This window comes from Prosopis cineraria, unplaced genomic scaffold, assembly GCF_029017545.1.
Source record: "Prosopis cineraria cultivar Desert tree isolate PC_DT_omini unplaced genomic scaffold, ASM2901754v1 PC2, whole genome shotgun sequence".
Lineage (NCBI taxonomy): Eukaryota > Viridiplantae > Streptophyta > Magnoliopsida > Fabales > Fabaceae > Prosopis > Prosopis cineraria.
In genome coordinates, this window is record NW_026555333.1 from 47,986,701 (window position 1) to 48,005,685 (window position 18,985).

Genomic DNA, 18,985 nt, shown 5'->3' on the forward strand with positions numbered 1-18,985 from the left:
TCAAACAATAACAAATATCTTCTTTAATATGCTAGATGGGCAAATTAACTTGTTAAACTGAAAAATATCGCATTACATCGCTAAACAGCATGTAGACAGAACCAAAATTTAACTGCACCCAGAAAAATTAAAATCATTACAAACATTCTGAAAACTCATTTCTTCTTTCCAGCCTCAGAAGCCTTGGTCTGTACAAAAGAAGACAAAAGTTTAAATATATCGCAAAGTACAGAGAGATTTAAAATTATAAGCCATTAAATTTACCTTCTTTACACCACGAATCTTCTTCGCCCTATTCTTTCGCTCCTTGACTTGCTTCCTTGACTTCTCTACCTTGGAAGCGAGTCCATTCTACCCAAAAAAAAAAAAACAATGCCAAGTATTAACAGAACAAAGCACGCAGAATAGAAAGAAATAACAATAACCAAAGAATAGGCAGCAGGAAGAACTGTTATCAAATTCAGCAACTAATTCAAAAGAATACCAAGTATTAACAATAAATAAAAGAACACCATTAACAATTCTAGCTAGCTAAGACCATTGAAATGATAACCAGACACAACTAGAGAATGCAACATTACTTGGCCATATACCGCTGATACTACAAACGATATTCCTAGGAACTCGAGAATGATGAAGAAATAAGGACTTTTCTGAGCAATACCATGAAGAATTCAAGTCGTTGCTTTGGAACTAAGAAAATCTTCTAATGAATTACAATTTTACGCAGGCAACAAGAAACAGCAAACTATCACTAGTCACTACCCAGTCCCACTGACAAACTAAGGTCTTGGAATAAAAATACAGGGTCAAATGAACAAGAGCAGTACAGAACTATGCATCAAGAAAATGATCAAAAGCATGATGTTGCCAACAAAATAAATCCTTTCCATTACAGTTACACTCAACTTACCCTGATAAGCCTGTACTTGGGCTCATACTTCTTTGCATTTTCAACAGAATCATAAATTAAGCCAAATCCAGTCGACTTCCCGCCTCCGAAGTGAGTTCTAAACTTGAAGACAAAAATCGCATTAGGGTCTTTGACATCGTACATCCTTGCTAACTTCTCCTTAAGTTCCGCCTATATACCACCAAAAATAATTAAAAACAATTATACGAGTTTTGTCGACTCTAGCCCTAACAATTCATAAGAAAGGGATAAAAAACTGAAGTACCTTGGATACGTTTGGCCTCCCAGGATGAAGTACATCAATGATCTGCAACACAAAATAACATGAAAAAAATATCGGTCCCCTCTAATTCAAAAAATAGGTTAAAAAAACCCAACAGATTCGATGTGCGGATGAAAAACTCACAAACTGCTTGCGAGATAGAAGCCTGTTTGTCATGAATTTCCTGGTTCGGACGGTGACAGCCTTGTCAGCCATGTTGTTGAGGTGATCAGGGACCTTTTGAAATGCAGGAAACGCAGGGTAAAGGAGTGCCCGGACGACAATTACTCGGCAACGAGACCCCTCAACACAAACTTTATACCCTAGGGTTAGCTGGTTAGGGTTTCAGATTTTTTTTTGGGGGCCCAATTAGGGTTTCAGATTCAGACCCCTTTTTATTTTCCTTTTTTTCATACTACTTGGGCTATAAAGGACCAAACTAAGAAACCCATATGACGCCGAAGACATGTTGCCCAAAAGAAAAATGAATGACACAACAAAGACCCAGAGGCATTGATAAAATGTATATAATAAGAGTGACAATTTAAAATTGTGAAAATATATATTTAATGAGATGGTATCTTTCTCTGTTTATTTATATAAATTAAAGGGCAATTTTTCTATTAAATTATAAATCTAATAGCATTTAAGACTAAATTTGTTCTCATTTGATTGTTGAAAATGATATAACATTGACAAAGGTTAACTTTATTAATGGTAGAAACAACGCTACACAATTTTCATTTGTTGAAGGGACCATGCAAGAGGGAAAAAAAAAAAGGAATCCTAGATGATAATAATCATATAGCATAAGGCCAACATTGTCTTTTAATTCTCTCTCTATAAGGTTTGGCTTAGAGCTATTCAACATAGAAGTTGGCCGTAGATGTCCTTTTCACATTAATGGCCAGTGATTAAATTCCTAACAAAATGCTCAAGAGACTCACACATCAGCTAATTGTACTAGACCTTGTTGTAGAGCTAGTAATATGTGTGAGTTAGTCTGCAACGGATTGTGAATTTAGTGGAATAGGTTGGCATAACCTGCATTCTGTGTAGGTTGTAATTCTACCAACTTGCACAACCCCTAAAAATTGCTAGTAAAAACATATTTTTTTATAATTTTTTAATTTTAAAAATTACAAATTCACCTCTTATTTTTATTTTTTTGCTGTAAAAAATCATATATTCTTCCTAAAAGCTAATTATCTAATTAACAATAAAAGTTTTTTTAATCAAACTATGCTTATATCACTACTTAACTATAAACTAACTTAATTTTATGATTCTTTTGTTCTTCAGTGTTTGCACTTTACACAAGTTTTTGTTTTTCACATATATGATTTCTTTTTTTGTTTTGTTTGGATTTTAGCATTCCTCAACTTTGAGAGAGCAATAATGGTTGTGTCCAATTAATTATTGAAAATGGTTGGTAATTTCTAAATCAGATCTTTATTTGGACAACATAAAAATATAATATTATGATTTGAGATATTTAACTTATATCTAAGCGGTGTGTTTTTATTTTTTTCTACCATAATTTAAACTTGAATTAAATAAATATACAAGTGTTAAGTACTTAGACTATAATTCCATGTATGCTTATTCTGATTGCTTTACTTTATACTTAATCTCATTCATTTATTTTTGCTTTTTTTTTCAAAGAAAATATAAGTGGGCTAATCCACTAACTGGAGAGATAATTCATTATGAGTTCTAGCCTACCCCACATTTAAATGAATTCATTTTCTTTAGCCCAACCTATTACTTTTTTGCAAGTTGGCGAGTTCGACCCATGTTATTGGTTCTCTCTTGCTAGTTGTGTATGTTATTGGTTCTATCTTGCTGGTTGTGTTTGTTAATTGATTTTAAATTGGTTTGAAAATCAAGTGATTAATTTGAAAAAAATTAATCTAAGTATTTTGTATTGAATGATTATAACTAATTAAGATATTAACACTATCACAATATATTAATCTAAGTATTTTCATATTTAAAATTCGAATTATCAAATCTTTGGATTTTTTTTCAATTGCAAATCTATAATGATTTTCAATTTCTCCTATGCATCAGGATTTTATATATATTAATGTTATGTTTTAAGTTTTTAGAGTTAATAATTAATAATCTATTTTTATATATATATGGATGAAGCAACTTAACTTATTATTACATAAAACGCGCAAGCGTCTAGTTATTATAGAAACACATTATTTGGTTAGGATGGCTCGTGCACAATCTCTCGATTTTAATTTTGAAAATAAAAAATTATAAGTCCTCATATTTTATTGCATTTTATTTTCACCCCCTTAATTTTATTTAATTGTTCAACATCCTTTTAGTTTGATGTATTGATAATATGTTCTTACAAATTTTAAAAATATACATAAAAATTATGAGCTAGATTTTATTTTCATGTCAATATATTTTTCCCATATCAACAAAAACAATTTATGATACATTGCTAAAACCTAAGATCCTAAAACTATAAATTAAATGATTGGAAACAATGAAATAAAATTATTTAAATTAAAAAATTAAATACAATCAAAATACATGAATCAATTAGTATTTTCCAAAAAAAATTAATAAAAACACAATAAACAGAATAACTTCACACACGCCATTCCGTTTCTGAAAAATGGAAAAACTTTCCTCTCTTGAAAGTTGAAACTCTAGCCAGTCTTTCATTCACTTTTCTGCAAAAACAAGTATTGTTCTCTCGACTTCCCGCTAATGTAGCTGTCCATTTGAGTTTTCTGAGGAAGTTGTGGATGCGAAATTCCATTCATAGATCTTAGGAGCAATTTCTCTCTTCTTTTTATCTCCCGTCAAATTTTTTGGTTGGCAATGGATGGTTACACTGCCGAAGATCTGTCAACTATCGGAGGAATCGCTACCGTTTCAATTCTGCATTCCTTCATTCCAACCCACTGGCTTCCTTTCTCTATTGTGGGTCGTGCGCAGAAATGGACTCTATCGAGAACGCTGCTTGTCAGTATGTCATCCACCCTGTTTTCACCGTTTGCTTATGACTTGCTTTCCAGATCTTATTTTCAGGGGATATGAATAACTTTCAGCGAGGATTTAGGAACTACGCTTTCGTTTTCTAGCTTGAGTAAAGACAATATCAATGTAATGTCCTTATAATTGTCTTCTTCTTCTTGCCTTCCTGTAATTAGACTTTAAATCTGGTTGGGGGATTTCCGACTCCCTTTATTTCCCCCTCTTACTTTTTGAATTTATTGCTTTGGTCAAAATCGTGCTGATTCAATACCTATTTCATCTTTCGTATACCCCCTGATTGATGGCTAAAGATTTTAGGAACTTTTAAGCTTAATTCTAATGACTTTGTTCCATTCGGGACTGTCTAGTCCGGGAATTAACTACTTTCGTGACCCAACTATCTTCGTGTTAAGTGGACCCGCATGAGGTTGATGTTCCAGTAATGTTTAATAAGCTGAATTGTCGAAGTGCATTGAGCATTAACTCACTTGTATTTTTCTACAGTTAAACTATTGCATTTTGTGGTTTGTATTTGTATTAAAATTTCGTTTGCTTTTCATGTTAAAGCCAATATCCATAGAAAAAAGCACCCATGTTAAATTAAGCCATGAGTTTGAGGTATTATTGTTTCTTTCACTGTCAAATAAATTAAGGCGATTGTGATATTGAAAAGATTGCCTGCCACATTTGGAGGCATTTGGCCATGTACTCAAATTTTAGTCACCAAGAATATTCAGTGAATTGTTATTGCCATGCCTCTTGATATTTCTTTACACTGTACTTATTCTTACGCAGCTGCCTTTGGAGCAATTTTGCACGTGATATCCACTTCACTTCTTGGTGTAACAGCAATCACCATGGCCAACACCATTGCTGGTGAAGAAACGGTGCACAAGCTTGCCTCACTTCTGCTCATATTTCTTGGTGGTAGTTATGTTCTTTTGTTTTTATTCGGAAAGGGTGGCCACAGCCATTCTCACAACCAACCCATGGAGAAAATGGCAGTTGCTGGGCTTATTCTTGTTCCTGCATTATCACCTTGTGCTACAACACTTCCGGTTTTTCTTGCTGCTGGCAATTCATCCTCAATGATGGTACTTGCCATTATAATGCTTCTATTCAGGTACTAATAAGTTGCATTGTAGTATTGATCATTTAGAGTTTTATACTTTTTTTGAAGGTTTCATTTTATTTTTTTACTTCTTCTGTTCATTTGTGCATATGGCATATCATGGTGCACGTCTGCATGAGCATTGTATGATCATATAAGATGTTGTGTTATTCAAAGGCTTTACTCGTGATAACAACGCAAATTTATGATGATGGCCATGACATTGAAGTAAGCAATGGCTGCTGTGTATATTTCCATTTATTTGAATATTTATAGGAAACTGGACTGAACTAATGAAACCATTCAAATATCCTCCTTTGCACTGGCATTTGCCTATCATGTGAGATACCTCTTGAAAATTTATTTCCATTTCTTTATAAGGATTTATGCAGAAGCTGCAATGCAAATGCTGGTATTAAAGGCAATAATGAACTACAACCCTCTGTTGCTTTGCTTGGACTAGCTACTTGTAATTGAGATGCCACTCAACCTTGTTTGTTGTTGCAAAGGACATGTTAAGTAATAAATACTGTCTTTGTTCCTAATTATAAGAAAAATTTTTGGTGAGTATGGTTTTCCTATATACTAGACAAGTTACAAAGAATAAAAAAAAAAAAAATTGACCCACAGGATAAGAAAATGATTAGCAGCATTAATTGAGGGCAGAAGTGGAAAGATGAAAAAAAAAATTAAGACATAAATTAGTTAAAGCTGTTTTATTGGCGTGTGTGAGTTAGGTAATTGTACCTTATAAAAATTAACAGAGGGAGTATAACAATCCTGTTTCCGTTTCTGCTGCATGTTTCTAGTTTTGAATGCTATTCTGCATACTGAAAGTGTGTGTGTGTGTGTGTGTGTCCTTGAATCCCCTCGTAAGACTTGTACAATGGGGTTGTCCTTATTTGGTATAGATGTCAATTTGGTTTGACAAAAGTCATGCATTTGAACATTTGTAACTTTTACCAAGTTTCATACCGTGTAATATTGCATTTACAGCACCGTATCAGTAATGACTTCACTGGTAGCACTGTCATTCTATGGGGCCAGTCAGCTGAAGTTTCATTGGGTGGAGCGGTACGACAAACTTCTTGTTGGTTCAGTCCTTTGTTTGGTGGGAGTCTTGACCTTAGTTTTTCATCATCACGACGGAGAAATGGGTTCTTTTGGAGAGCACTCGCATAGGAAAATCATTACCCTTTGAGAACTAATAACATAATGTGATTATGAGCTTTTTGGCTATGTTGAGGTCTGATAATCTTGATCCAGTCAAAGTTGTCGTAAGCTGATTTTGCAATGTGCCATTAATGAAAATTCAAATAGCTCTAGCTCATTGCGCATTTTTTTTAGTTACCATCTTAACTATAAAGTAGACCTAACGATCCTCAGTAATTAGCAAGAGTTAAGACTTGTCAAGTGATTTTGGCATAAACGAAGGGCATGTTTGGTTTAATTTTGTAAAAGGAGTTTCGCTAAATTGAACTGACTTTTGCCAAAAGCTATTCTAATTTTTGTTTATAAAATTGACTTTTCATTTATCGCTTGTTTTTATATTTTTCTTGTGAGAGAATGAGAGAAGCATGTTTACCATTATCCGAAAATGCATGGGTTTTGCGAGATGCATGGCCCATTTCATTGCGTATTCTTTTACTCGAAAGTTAAGCCACTCCTCACGATAACAACGGATTAAAGGTAAACAAAGACATTAGACAAACAGTAGTGAGGATATACATTCCTTGCGTCTTTGGTTTAACTAAAAGGCCATTCAATTCTAGTCCAACAAGCAGAGCATCAGCATCCACCCACCACCTTTTTATACGAGAAGTGGACACCAAGAAACGAAGCTCTTGTCTCATATTAATTTCTCAAACCTTCATTTCTTCTCAGTCCCCGGAAGTAACTTCTCTGTCCCATACCAACACCGAGAGAAGGACGTCCTTACTTGTTCTGTCTTTGTGAAGACCAGGTGATGTTCATGAAGAAGGCAGAGATAGATACGAGAGCCCCATTTCGGTCCGTCAAAGAGGCTGTTTCCTTGTTTGGTGAGAAAGTGTTGGCGCAAGAGCTCTATGCAACCCAGCTCAAAGAGGTTCTCTCTTTGTATCCACCTTTTAATTTATTGCTTCCTTTGAATGTTTTTATACCACCGTTTTCGTCTCTCTCTTCTTCTCCTAATGGCTTCAACTATACCCTGCTTGTATTACAATGTTCATGTGGTGTGATGGAATAAAGACAGGGAGAGTGAACAAATAATAAGTCATAGCCTATGAATGCATTCCTCAATTCCATTTTATGTCAATTGTGTGGCTTTGATATATGCATATACAGAGGGGAGGGATGGAAGAGTCATGGAGGGTGGGAAGAGTAGCTGCAGAGCTGGAGGAGACGAGGCAGAATCTGGAGAGGGCGAGAGAGGAAAGCATGTTAATGGCGCATTGCCTGTCATCTCTGCAGGAAGAGCTTGAGCGTACGAAGCAAGAGCTGCAACAGCTGAAGCAACAGGAGAAAGAGGAGAAGCATGTAGTGGAATGCGAGATTGAAGATGTTAAGTTTGTTGAGAACTTGAGCAATTCACAAGAGCTTCAGAAGAAAAGGTACGTCACATTTGCGAATCCTCCCTCTGTGGCTCATGCCATTCACCCACAGGGTCTTGAGAAGCTGGAGAGGCATCCTTCCCTCAGGAAGAAGAAGAACAAGAACCCTTTGATTCCTCTCATTAGTATCTTCTCCAGGAAAAGGGCTAACCCACCAGTCCCCTGAACTCTTATATTCTTATGCACTTTCTGTTCTTCATGTCCTTTTTGTATCATACTAGCTGGTAGCCGTTAACATATTCCCCCAAAGTAAGACGAGAGTGTACATTTAAGAGTCTTGTATTCATGAATCATGAAGCACCATCATTACAAATTAAATTCTGTTGCCTTCTCAATTGTTTTTGTCCGTACATAACATGGGAACTGACAATTCATTATAACTGTATTCTGTGTGTTAAATTTAGACTAAAACACACCCCAGAAACGGTTTGATGACTAAGAATGAACAAACTCACGGATTGTAATGGATATAGAGAAGAACATAGGCATTTGCAAGAACCCACAAAAGTGATATGTCTAATTTACCGCATTGAGTTCCAAATCGTTCTTCAAACTTTATCGATGGATTTTAATTTCTTTTCCATTGCTGAATCCTAGACACGGATGGAGGAGGGGTAGGTTTTATATCAGCGAACTAACTGAAGGTGTCCCAGGGAAAGAGAGACCTGAGATAAATTCCTTGTTACTGAATTTGCTTTTAGTATCGGACTCGTGTGTTCTTATCAAGTATCGGTTTTTATTTCTTCTACATAATATGCATGTTTTAGATTGTAATCACAAATAAATTTTATATTTTTAAACAAGTTTTTCTTTATTTCTATCATCTAATAACTAAAAAATTCTGTGTGTTTTTGAAGATAAAAAATATAGTTAATTGTAATCACAAATATATTGATTTTCGCTTGTTTGTTTTTTTAACCAACGAGTTTAATATTCTATTTTTTTTTTTTTGCCAGTAGTCTAATATTCTATTTGGTTAACACACATTTAGCTTTTCCAATGTTGTTTGCGTAAAATATGATGATAAAACTACTTTCTCAATACGTCCTTTTTTTTTTTTAAAATACAATTCTCAAAGTATATCCTAAAGTGTAGGTGAAAGTTCATTTTATATCCAACAAGCTCACAATTTTGTTGGTAGGTGTAAGTATTTCTATAAATACTTCTTCAGTTTAAAAATATGCAGTGACTTTAGTGAGTTTCTGAAACCTAACTCACTTATAATTGAAATTCCATTTAATTGATTTAAACTATAGTTTGTAGGCTTAAAAGCTAGTTAGAAATAATATATATATATATATATATATATGTTTTGGTAAGAGTAATTGGTAAATGAGCTTTTCTTTAATTTCCCAACTATAGTTAAGCTAAAAGTTAAAATTTTTTACATTAGTTACGTTGAAATATATATATGTTAGCATTATTTAATGTATTTTAAATTTATTGAATAATCTGTTTATCCTTCTGCATTTCCTTTTAAAGTTTTATATTTTTATTATTTATAAATTTCAAATTTTTATTATTTGTAATATATATTCTTTAAATTGATTTAATTAATTTTTTTAAGTATTTAAAAATATTTTTCTACATTAATACATTAGTTATTTTATTTTTATAATTGTAATTTTAATATTTTTTCTTAAATCCATCAAATTGCATCCATATATGTGCGCTACACCACTCATGTCCTTTTTAGTTTTTTATTTTTTTTATACCAACCAATCTTCTTTTTAGTTATTGTATATTTAAATATACTTTTTAATTATATCATTGAAACAAGTTTTAATTTGTCAAATTGATTTTTTTTATAAAAAAGTATTCAAATATAAATCGCATTACAATAATTAATTTTTAACTCAACTTTAATTTGCAAACTATAATTTATGCAAAATATAGTTCTTCAAATGTTAATCCAAACAACCATTTACTTTTGCATTTGGAGGAAGTTTACGAGATAAGTAAAATTTCTAAGTTCCTAAATTTCGCTTCTTCGGTAGTTCATGTCTTCTTTGCATTTTATTTCCCGTACAATATGGTATTTTAGTCCAATAGTTTTTAAATAATAAATTTCCAAATGCTTTATATTATATTAAAATACATTTTAACTCTGAATAAATAATCTTATATTTAATTTTTTTAATAGGAAAGGAAAGACAAAACCGAAACAAAAAAAAAAGTAACTACAGAGGTGTTATTATTTAATTTTTTAAAAAATACAATCATTAATTTCTACAATTTTATTAAATTTTGCTTTTAATTTTTATAATTTTTTAATGTTTTTAGTTTATACAGTTTCAACAAAATGTAGCAACATTTGTTACTAAAATCTCTATAGTTTCGGTGTTGTTAATCCCTAAAGATTCAAAACACTAAAAAAGTTATCGAGATTAAAAGTAAAATTTGATAAAATTATAAGAATAAATGATTTTGCATTTCTTACTTTTAATTGAAAATTTATATAATTTTTATCCAGTACATGAAACTTTTAATTTTTTTATTCTTACTATTTATTAAATTTTATATTATTTAAAATTTGTATCACATATTTGTGTAACAATTTATACATCATAAAAATAATAATTTTTTTATAATTGTACATTTAAAAACATTTTTCATTATTTACAATTTAAATAATTTTTAATTTAGCAAACTAACTTTTAAAAAATATATTCAAATGTAAATTTTGTAACAATAATTAACTTTTTAAAAAATGTACCTGTTTAGTTTTTCCTTGATCAAAAATTAATGTCAAAAAATTATTTGGTAAAAATTAATTATTATAATGAAATTTATAATTGGATATATCCTATTAAAAAAAAAGAAGAAGAAGCTCCCCCATGTTATGTTTTCTCTTGTTTCTTTATACGTTGCTTTCACTAAATCCACATTCAATAGTTTTTAGGAAGTACATATGAAAAATTGGTTGAGTTAAACAAGATATCCACAATACTTTCTACTCTCTAGAGCACAGAGCAAATTCACAAAGAAAGAAAAGTGCATATCAAGTATCAAATTCTTTTTATTTTCAAGAGAGGAAACCTCCCAAAGACAAGAATATGCTTTTAGTTAATCTAATACTTGTGAAAGGGTGATTGCTTGATTTATATCCTATGGCCATCAGATGAGAGACATTTTGTTACTCCAATTTAATTACCCAGAGCTCTTACTCCTTAATTTCACCATGGTCGACGCCTGTTCTTTTTTCTCAAACTTATACCAAACATTGCAAACAAATATAACTTCTTCCCCTCTGGACTGTGCTAGTGTAAACTCTAATTTCCAAAAGCCCTCTACATTAATGTTGTACAGTGACGTAAACTAGCTAACTCATAAGTTCTTTTAATAAATTACAACTTCAAAAATGTTATGTTATGGGTTATGGGGTAGGACTAATACAAACATATAATACATACACGTACACCTAAAAGCTTTTTCCTCCTCAATAAGCATGTATGATAGAATGTCACGTTTTGTCATTAATCAGGTAAGAATAAACTTCTATCCTTGATTTTGACGGGCTTCCATTCTTATCTAGTTGTTGAAAATAAAACCATTGAGACCCCACCGGATTTTCATATATAACTCCTATAGAAGTTAGAATATCACCGTAAGACATTGTTTCTGCATCTCCTTTCCTAGCTATGACATGCAATCCCTACCATAAAAAACCTTAAACATAACCATGCCAACTATGCAGAGTACTATTTCTTAGTAAATGTAAATCTAGCTCTTTCCGTCACCCAAAAATATTACTTTGCAACATCGAAACTCGAATCAGAAGTAAAAACTAAATAGTACCATTCATTGCAAAAAGAGGTGTACTGTTCACAATATTAAAACATGTGCAACAAGCATCAAGAAAAGCGAACAAGTTATAGCTTTTAATATGCAAGCAAGCGTATTAAGTAACATAAATTTTCAAAAACACCATCCCACTTTAGACCAAGCATACTATAGTGTAATTTAGCAAACATGTACAGCATCACAAAACAAAAAGCTCCCTAATTCAAAACAAAATATGACTCGTCAGCCACTGTACCCAAGTGTTCATCATCTTCCCAATTGCGAAATAATCATAATAGCTAGTTCACCTGTACAATCCATTCAAAAGGTAAACCGTAAACACATCATTACAAACATTTATGAAAAAGACAACATAAATACAGTGATATACACACACTTGTTGGAAGTCTGAATTTCAAACGTGGAGGGGTGGTATATTTGAGTTATTTCAGTTTATGTTGAATCTAAAATATAAAAGATAAAACATGCATATCTAGATTAATATTTTTTTTTGACCAAATATCTAGATTCATTGGCAACCAAGTTTAGTGTGAACAGAAACATTTGGGATTTGTCGTTATTAGAGACTAGAGTGAAAAACTGGTTCAGAAACCAAAAAAATACAAACTTCCAAGGAAATGGTTTTCTTATTCAAACTGAGTTTTTCAACATCGATGCAAAGCTCCTATTTATACTGCCTTGGGGAAGAGCAGCATTTAAATGCAAATGAAAGAGTTACAGGGAGGGAGTTACACCATGTTTATTGCTTATTATGAGCACCTTAGCGGCACTAATGCAAATGACCGAATGTTGGAATAGTTCCTTTGGTAACTGGCATGCATTCAAGCTTCCGTTTCAAAAACCAAGACTAACAAGGAATAACTAGAATATATAATAACAATTAATAAGAAATTATTTGAATGATTGACAAAATCTCACCCTTGCATCACCAGACACAACCCAGGCTGGGGGAGGCCAGAAAAGTCCAGAATAGCCAAGCATTCCTGGAAGCATCCTAGCGGAACAGTCCTCCAAGTCAAACAACGCAGCATCATGGCCTGGACTTTTACCATCATTATGACCGTCACAGAAGCAATCTTCGGAATATTAAATGCAATTCTTCTTGCATCCTCGAAAGTCTTGAGCTGAAACAGAGAAGGTGCACATATCACAAATAATCACAGCCCTGTTTTCCAAGCTTGTCACCGTAACCCATTGGCGCTTTTCCTCTTTCAGTTTATAAACATGAAAGTAAGTGGGACGAGCACCAATGTCGTCTTCAGAATCGCAACGCCCAAGAAAAACATCCGCAGGATAACGGTCCTTGTCTAGAAGGAATAAATCACCGAGAGAATTCACCAAGCGCTTTTCTCGATCACCATATATGTATCATAACCACAAGGAGGTATTTCTGGTGCAACCCGTGTAATCTTCAACGAAAAATCCGCTGAAATAGTAAAACCAGAGCTATCCAGAGCATAGAACTTGCGATCGCGATAAACAACATCGTTATAACAAGCACCGTCTCGGCCATCATTTATACGAGTCCATTTCTTATCGCCCCTTCTCAAAATACTCAAATGGCCAGCCGTGTGAATAGTCATAACGGCAAAATCAGAACTCTCAGAACACACAGCAACTCTCTTAACGATGAGAGATTTAAGGTCTGGAGAATGTACTTCAGGTAGTTTCCCCGTGGTCACAAATCGAAGCTCATAAAATTTATCTATCTCAGAAACCCTATAGTCAAGAAGATTCAAGCTCTCAGGAAGACGTGGAGACAAGTTGTAGTAGTCATAATCAAACCGATAGAGAGGATCTTTGAAGCGAACTGTGCCAAGCTCCTCGGCCTCCTCGATCTTGATGAGCCAGCATTTGGGAGTCTTCCAACTGTTTGATATTTTCTTGAGGGGTTGAAAGCAGTAGATGGTGGATTCAACAAAGTCGAAGTAACGACGAATTCTTGGATTGAGTTCAGAGTTGGGACCCGCTGGGAAGGGAAGCTCGGATGGCGAAGATGACCTCTGGGGCGGCGGCGGGAGGAGGGAGCGCCATGAGTGGCAAACAGCACGGAGGCAGAGACGATCAACACGAGAAGCCAGGCAGTTAGCGATATTGAGGAGCAAATCTCTGCCAAGACCAGACCACGAAGGAGTAGAAGAGGGAGTATCCATTGAAAATGGAGAGGTTGGAGAGAGGAGAAGAAGAAGAAGAATGGGAATGTGAGTAACGTGATGAGCAAGTCTAGGGTTAGTGGGCGGTAGAAGTTTTTGAGGATGATGATGGCGATGAGACTGGCATTAATAACTTCCCGCGGAAACCAGCGCGGGGGCGCGGGAAATGCGAAAATATTGAAATTTGTGCTCGTGCGTTAATTAGGGAAAATTCGGAACCAGGACCGTGACGTCCAAATATTTGGGATTTGGGAAGAAGCAATGTCATGAAAATTGGCCCGGTTATAGAATTGATTAAGCTACTGGTTTATGATTTTTTTTGAGCAAAAAGCTACTGGTTTACGATTTAATAGAGGTAGAAATAGGTTAAGTTGAATTAAGTTTTAACTAAATGAACCTAAATTTGTGTGGTAAACGTAAGACTTTTTTCATGACTTAAGCTTAAATTTATTTAAAAATAAACCTTTTAAATATGCTCGTATTTTAATTTTAAATGATTCAAATATATTTAAGTACTATTATAATATATAATATATGACCTGATTTATCAATTACAATATGTGATAATTGAAAGGACTTATCAATTACAATACAATATAATAATAAAGTAATAACATTAAAATTAATATATAAGTTCAATAAGATTGAAAATATAACTAAAAACTAAAAAGAATAAATTGATTAAAAATCAAATGGTAAAACTAATGTACTTGTGATATATTACATTATATATGTGCATGCGCGTAAATAGGCCGGCTTGTTGGACTCATAGGCTATGCCTTAAAAAATAAGTCTAACCTATTTAATTAAATAGGCTTAATTAGAAGCTTAAACTTGGCCTAAGCCTATTTAATAAATAAGTTAGGTTGAGGCCGAAATAAGTTAGATTACAGGCTCCTGTTAAGGGTATGGCCTATTCTCACCCCTATGATTCAATGATTGAGCCATGGTTGGACCCATGGTCTAACCGATCATAAAAAAGTTGATATATTTTAAATATTATATACTTAAAATAAAAAGAAATAATTATATATAATAACAAAAATGAATGTTAAATTTCAAACAAAATAATATACAATAAAAATAAAATATTCATCAATATTACATTATTTTCATCCAAAATATATATAAGTACTCCCTCCGTTAAAAAATTTAAGGCATTTTTTAAAGAGTTGTATGTTAAAAAATGTAAGATATTTTTAATCTTTCGAGGTGTAATCATTACTTTTTTTTTAAAAGTGTCTTCATTGATGATGACTTTATATTTATTGTAGATTGTTTAATAAGGGTAAATATGAAAAAATAGGATTAGTTAAAAAGTAGGTAACTACTTTAGTGGGGGTGAGATTCAGTTAAAAATGCCTTACATTTTTTAACGGAGGGATTATTTCATAAATTGTAATTTATAAATTTAAAATATACACACACATATATAATTCATACATATTTCTTATATTTTTTATTTCATAATTCTTATTAGGTATAAATATGAATTAAAAATAAAAATATTAAAAATGATATGATCGGTTCAATCAATTCTTACCTATTTTTATCTGGTTTGATCAATTTTTTGTTGTTTCGGCCTATTTTTGAGTGGTTATCAAAATTCCAAATTTCTGTGATGACTACGCTGGCCTTGGGACTGATACCTGATTGAATTGGCTAATCCGATCCAATTTTAATAACACTGGGTAGAAGCACCAAGATTTTAATTAAATATTGTAAAGGTCCATGCTCTTAGAAAGGGAATATATATTTAAGAGAAAAGATTAAAGTGTCCTTTAACTTTAAGGAAAGGGATGGGAGTTCAAAGTAATCAAACAAGGTAGTAAATGACCTAGTCATTTTATCCACTGCAACATATCTTTATCACCTCATTGTCATTGAACTCGTCAATAAGGGGTTGAGAGATGAAAGTGAGACATTATTAATATTTGAATGTTGTGGTGTATTAAATAGATTATTTTAAGTATATTGAGTATAATCTAGAGATAATTGTAGGCTATTGGCACTTGGTTGGGATGGGCGTCCAAGTTGTGTTTAAAAGTGTGAAAAGTGTAAATTTACAAATGAGTGCCCAACTTTTGATTGAAGTAAAATTTAGGAATGAGACTAATGTCATTAGTTAAAATTTAAAAAGAGCTTTCTGTATATTCTTAAATTACTTCAATCAGACATCCAATGGAGAATTGGGGCGCATTGAAAGTTTACCTGGTTGTTATCAAATTGACAACAAGTAGCTGTCATCTTTGTGCAATATGTTGTGGCGCATGGCATAAAAAGGGACAAGTCGTAATTAGTGTGTGACATGCCATGGCACTTGATTTTGTTTCTTGTTGCCTTGATTTTTTTTAATCTAATTTCATTGTCTTCAAATAAAAATGGTATCTCGTGCTTTTGTACTTAACTTTAATTTTAACTTGTCATTGTATATTTGAAATGACTTTGGTTTACAAACTTGGGATCCCAAAACCTAAAAAGTTTTCCAATAAATGTTTCAAATCTTTTAACCATGGTTGGGTAATTTTACAGATTAGTCTATGATTACTTGGCAGTTTTTGGCTAAGTATCAAGGTAATAAGCTAGACATTACAAACATTTCCCAACATAACACTCTTGTTACACAATTTAATTTCTAATGCCATTATTAGAGATTCTTAAAACCATACACATATTGCATATAACTTGTGTAAGGTGTGTTGATTTGGCATCTAGATAATTTTGTAATTATTACAACCAAAGGGGTACACAATTCAAAATCACCAACTAAATTACCTTTCTCCCCTCCTATTCAAATTTGCCTGAATATTATTAGCATGACTAGGGTTGAACTTGATATAAGGGGTTGAATTAGTGACCTTTACAATAATTGTAGAGTTTCATAATGATACTCCTTAAAATTCTAAACTTACATGGTAGGCTAAGCCATGGTTAAATTGCTAAGGATAAAGTCAACTTAAACATCATAAGTGTTCAGCTTGATTTAAAATAGATTTGGAAAAATAATTTATATGCCCTATTTAAGGCTTTAAATCTACCTTTCTCAGGCATTTTAGTGACAAAATAGACATAGATCTTGTAATATTCTCACTCTACTAAACCTAATTAACCATTAAAACTCATGATAATGAAAGGATTAACTCAAAGTGTGATTATCAAGGTTTAATTCAAAAGCAAGGGATCCTAAGTTTTCTAAATAATAATGAATCAATCAAAATCCTTTATATTAGAGTAAAAATAAGTTTCAGAAGCATGAGATACCTCAGAGGAGTAAAAGAAGTAAAAAACGGTTGAAAGCCAAAACATGTGATGTGATACAGGGCAATGTGTCGTGGCGTGTTGCACGAAATTCAGCAGATTTTGTTGTCATTTGACAACAGAATCGGGAAATTTCTAACGCGCCTTGATTCTCTGTCCGACATCTGAATGACATAATCTAGGTGTCTACAAAAAGCTCTTTACATGAGCTAGCTAATGGCATAGGTTTTACTTTCAAAACTAGTCACACTAGAAAGTTAGATACCTAAATGTATTTTAACCACTTTTAACACAAAATGGGTGTCCAAAACTTTTAACATGTGTCAAAAGCCTTTCTTAACACCTGGATCATGTCCATTAGACTCAAGACTACCAGCACAACACGTCACAAGTACTAAGATCTCAATATAACAAAAATTCACTCCTCAACCTCTTTTTACCAAAAATAGAGGGGGAGGTAAATTGGCATTATATTTCGCCTGAATCAATCAAAACATATTCAAATCATAATTTTTATACTTGTACTAGTATTTTAACCCTACAAACATATATATCTCAACATACATAAATACTTAGAGTTTAAAATACAAATCAAACATTTTTAACAACAAAATAGTGCAAGTGAGATGGTATGCAACCCAGAATTAGCAAATATATACTATTATACAAAATAAACTAAGTTAGAGAAATACAGAGAGTAATATGCTAATTCCTAACCTCTTTAGCTTTCTCTCTCTCGACACCACAGCTAGAGCTTGAAAAGTGTTAAATAGAAGGGGTGAGTCTAGCCACTTAGTAACCAAGGTAGAACCTACCCTATACAGTTATATTTCAATCATAAACTAAGTACATGCATAAGAAATCAAGTAAATAAAACATGCTCACACATATCATAACTCATCATTTTACATTTAGTAACTTCTTTATCTCCCATATACTAGGTATAATGTCACCATATTCTCAAATATGTGATCAAGGCTATACTCTCATGCACCGGAGGGCAACCTAAATACTATATGGATTTTTCTCTACTCCCAATCCTTAAGTAAACTCTCACCTACTGATCATGCCATATATGATATTTAATCATTTTTATACTCTCATTTTTATTTACTCTTTATCATCATAATCACATTGGGCTTGTGACCGTGTTCTACCCAAGTATGCCTCCTCATCAATTCTCAACATTATTCTTACTTATCTAAAAAGAAATCCATTTCTCATTAGCACACATCTACCTCACACAATCATCACATTTACTTTTCTAAAGGCATATGTAGGTTCATAGTTTGAAAACTATCTTGATTTCACATTGTATTTCAAACCAAAAATAACACTATGCACATTCAAATTTTCATACACCTATTGAAGCTAATACATGCTTTCATATTGAGAATCAATTCATACATGCAACATTCATGATTAGAAATAAATTTACAATCAATTAACTTATAACCACCTAAAGTAGGGTTTCCCTAGTTACCTCAAACATTTGAGAGGTCAAATGTTTACCCCTCAATATACTAGCTTCCAAGCTTGAATTTTCAATCCAATTGATAACCAAGAGCCAAACACTACAATCAATTAAGTTGAATTTCATCAACATTACCAACTCTAAGCCCTTGATCCTCTACTTTTAAAATTGCTCAGTGTTCACTTTATATGAGTTTGTGTAACATTCCAATTTAAATTTTAATAGTTAATTTGGGTTAATAGAAATTTTAAAAAATATTTAGAAGAAAATAAATTAGTAGGAGATGATTATTAGATTTAACTTAAGATATAATTCTAAGTTAAGATTTTAAAGATTATCATTATCATTATCATCATTATTTTTATTAAGAAAGGAGAAAGAGAAATATAATAGAAGGAAAGACTAAGAAATGA

General features: G+C 32.5%; 4 protein-coding genes across 4 annotated transcripts; 2 read left to right on the forward strand and 2 right to left on the reverse strand.

Annotated features, from left to right (window-relative positions):
• On the reverse strand, nucleotides 1–1,477 carry LOC129303496 (40S ribosomal protein S24-1-like). Its single transcript, XM_054942855.1, has 5 exons — nucleotides 1,320–1,477; nucleotides 1,179–1,220; nucleotides 914–1,084; nucleotides 265–351; nucleotides 1–188 (listed from the first exon to the last, which is right to left on the reverse strand). The coding sequence occupies exons 1-5, from the start codon at nucleotides 1,389–1,391 to the stop codon at nucleotides 156–158; spliced, it is 405 nt and encodes a 134-aa protein (XP_054798830.1). The 5' UTR covers nucleotides 1,392–1,477; the 3' UTR covers nucleotides 1–155.
• A 2,340-nt stretch (nucleotides 1,478–3,817) lies between these two features.
• LOC129301997 (uncharacterized) lies at nucleotides 3,818–6,617 on the forward strand. The gene is made up of 3 exons (XM_054940653.1): nucleotides 3,818–4,173; nucleotides 4,977–5,304; nucleotides 6,289–6,617. The coding sequence occupies exons 1-3, from the start codon at nucleotides 4,026–4,028 to the stop codon at nucleotides 6,491–6,493; spliced, it is 681 nt and encodes a 226-aa protein (XP_054796628.1). The 5' UTR covers nucleotides 3,818–4,025; the 3' UTR covers nucleotides 6,494–6,617.
• A 138-nt stretch (nucleotides 6,618–6,755) lies between these two features.
• LOC129301998 (WEB family protein At1g75720-like) lies at nucleotides 6,756–8,218 on the forward strand. Its single transcript, XM_054940654.1, has 2 exons — nucleotides 6,756–7,378; nucleotides 7,618–8,218. Exons 1-2 carry the CDS (start codon nucleotides 7,259–7,261, stop codon nucleotides 8,047–8,049), a joined length of 552 nt encoding a protein of 183 aa, XP_054796629.1. The 5' UTR covers nucleotides 6,756–7,258; the 3' UTR covers nucleotides 8,050–8,218.
• A 4,383-nt stretch (nucleotides 8,219–12,601) lies between these two features.
• On the reverse strand, nucleotides 12,602–13,840 carry LOC129302840 (F-box protein SKIP23-like). Its single transcript, XM_054941703.1, has 3 exons — nucleotides 13,063–13,840; nucleotides 12,873–12,994; nucleotides 12,602–12,811 (listed from the first exon to the last, which is right to left on the reverse strand). Exons 1-3 carry the CDS (start codon nucleotides 13,838–13,840, stop codon nucleotides 12,602–12,604), a joined length of 1,110 nt encoding a protein of 369 aa, XP_054797678.1.
• Between the last annotated feature and the right edge of the window lie 5,145 nt (nucleotides 13,841–18,985).

Bases quoted from the DNA above. Each gene is read 5' to 3' on its own strand.
- LOC129303496 (XM_054942855.1), bottom strand. From the start codon at position 1,391: ATGGCTGACAAGGCTGTCACCGTCCGAACCAGGAAATTCATGACAAAC. The intron at 1,221-1,319 runs GTGAGTTTTTCA...TTTGTGTTGCAG, and splicing joins TTCTATCTCGCAAGCAGTTT to ATCATTGATGTACTTCATCC. The intron at 352-913 runs GTAAGTTGAGTG...TTTTTTGGGTAG, and splicing joins CCAAGTACAGGCTTATCAGG to AATGGACTCGCTTCCAAGGT.
- LOC129301997 (XM_054940653.1), top strand. From the start codon at position 4,026: ATGGATGGTTACACTGCCGAAGATCTGTCAACTATCGGAGGAATCGCT. The intron at 4,174-4,976 runs GTATGTCATCCA...ATTCTTACGCAG, and splicing joins ATCGAGAACGCTGCTTGTCA to CTGCCTTTGGAGCAATTTTG. The intron at 5,305-6,288 runs GTACTAATAAGT...TTGCATTTACAG, and splicing joins ATTATAATGCTTCTATTCAG to CACCGTATCAGTAATGACTT.
- LOC129301998 (XM_054940654.1), top strand. From the start codon at position 7,259: ATGTTCATGAAGAAGGCAGAGATAGATACGAGAGCCCCATTTCGGTCC. The intron at 7,379-7,617 runs GTTCTCTCTTTG...ATGCATATACAG, and splicing joins ATGCAACCCAGCTCAAAGAG to AGGGGAGGGATGGAAGAGTC.
- LOC129302840 (XM_054941703.1), bottom strand. From the start codon at position 13,840: ATGGATACTCCCTCTTCTACTCCTTCGTGGTCTGGTCTTGGCAGAGAT. The intron at 12,995-13,062 runs GTTATGATACAT...TATTCCTTCTAG, and splicing joins ACCAGAAATACCTCCTTGTG to ACAAGGACCGTTATCCTGCG. The intron at 12,812-12,872 runs GTGACAAGCTTG...TCTCTGTTTCAG, and splicing joins AAAAGCGCCAATGGGTTACG to CTCAAGACTTTCGAGGATGC.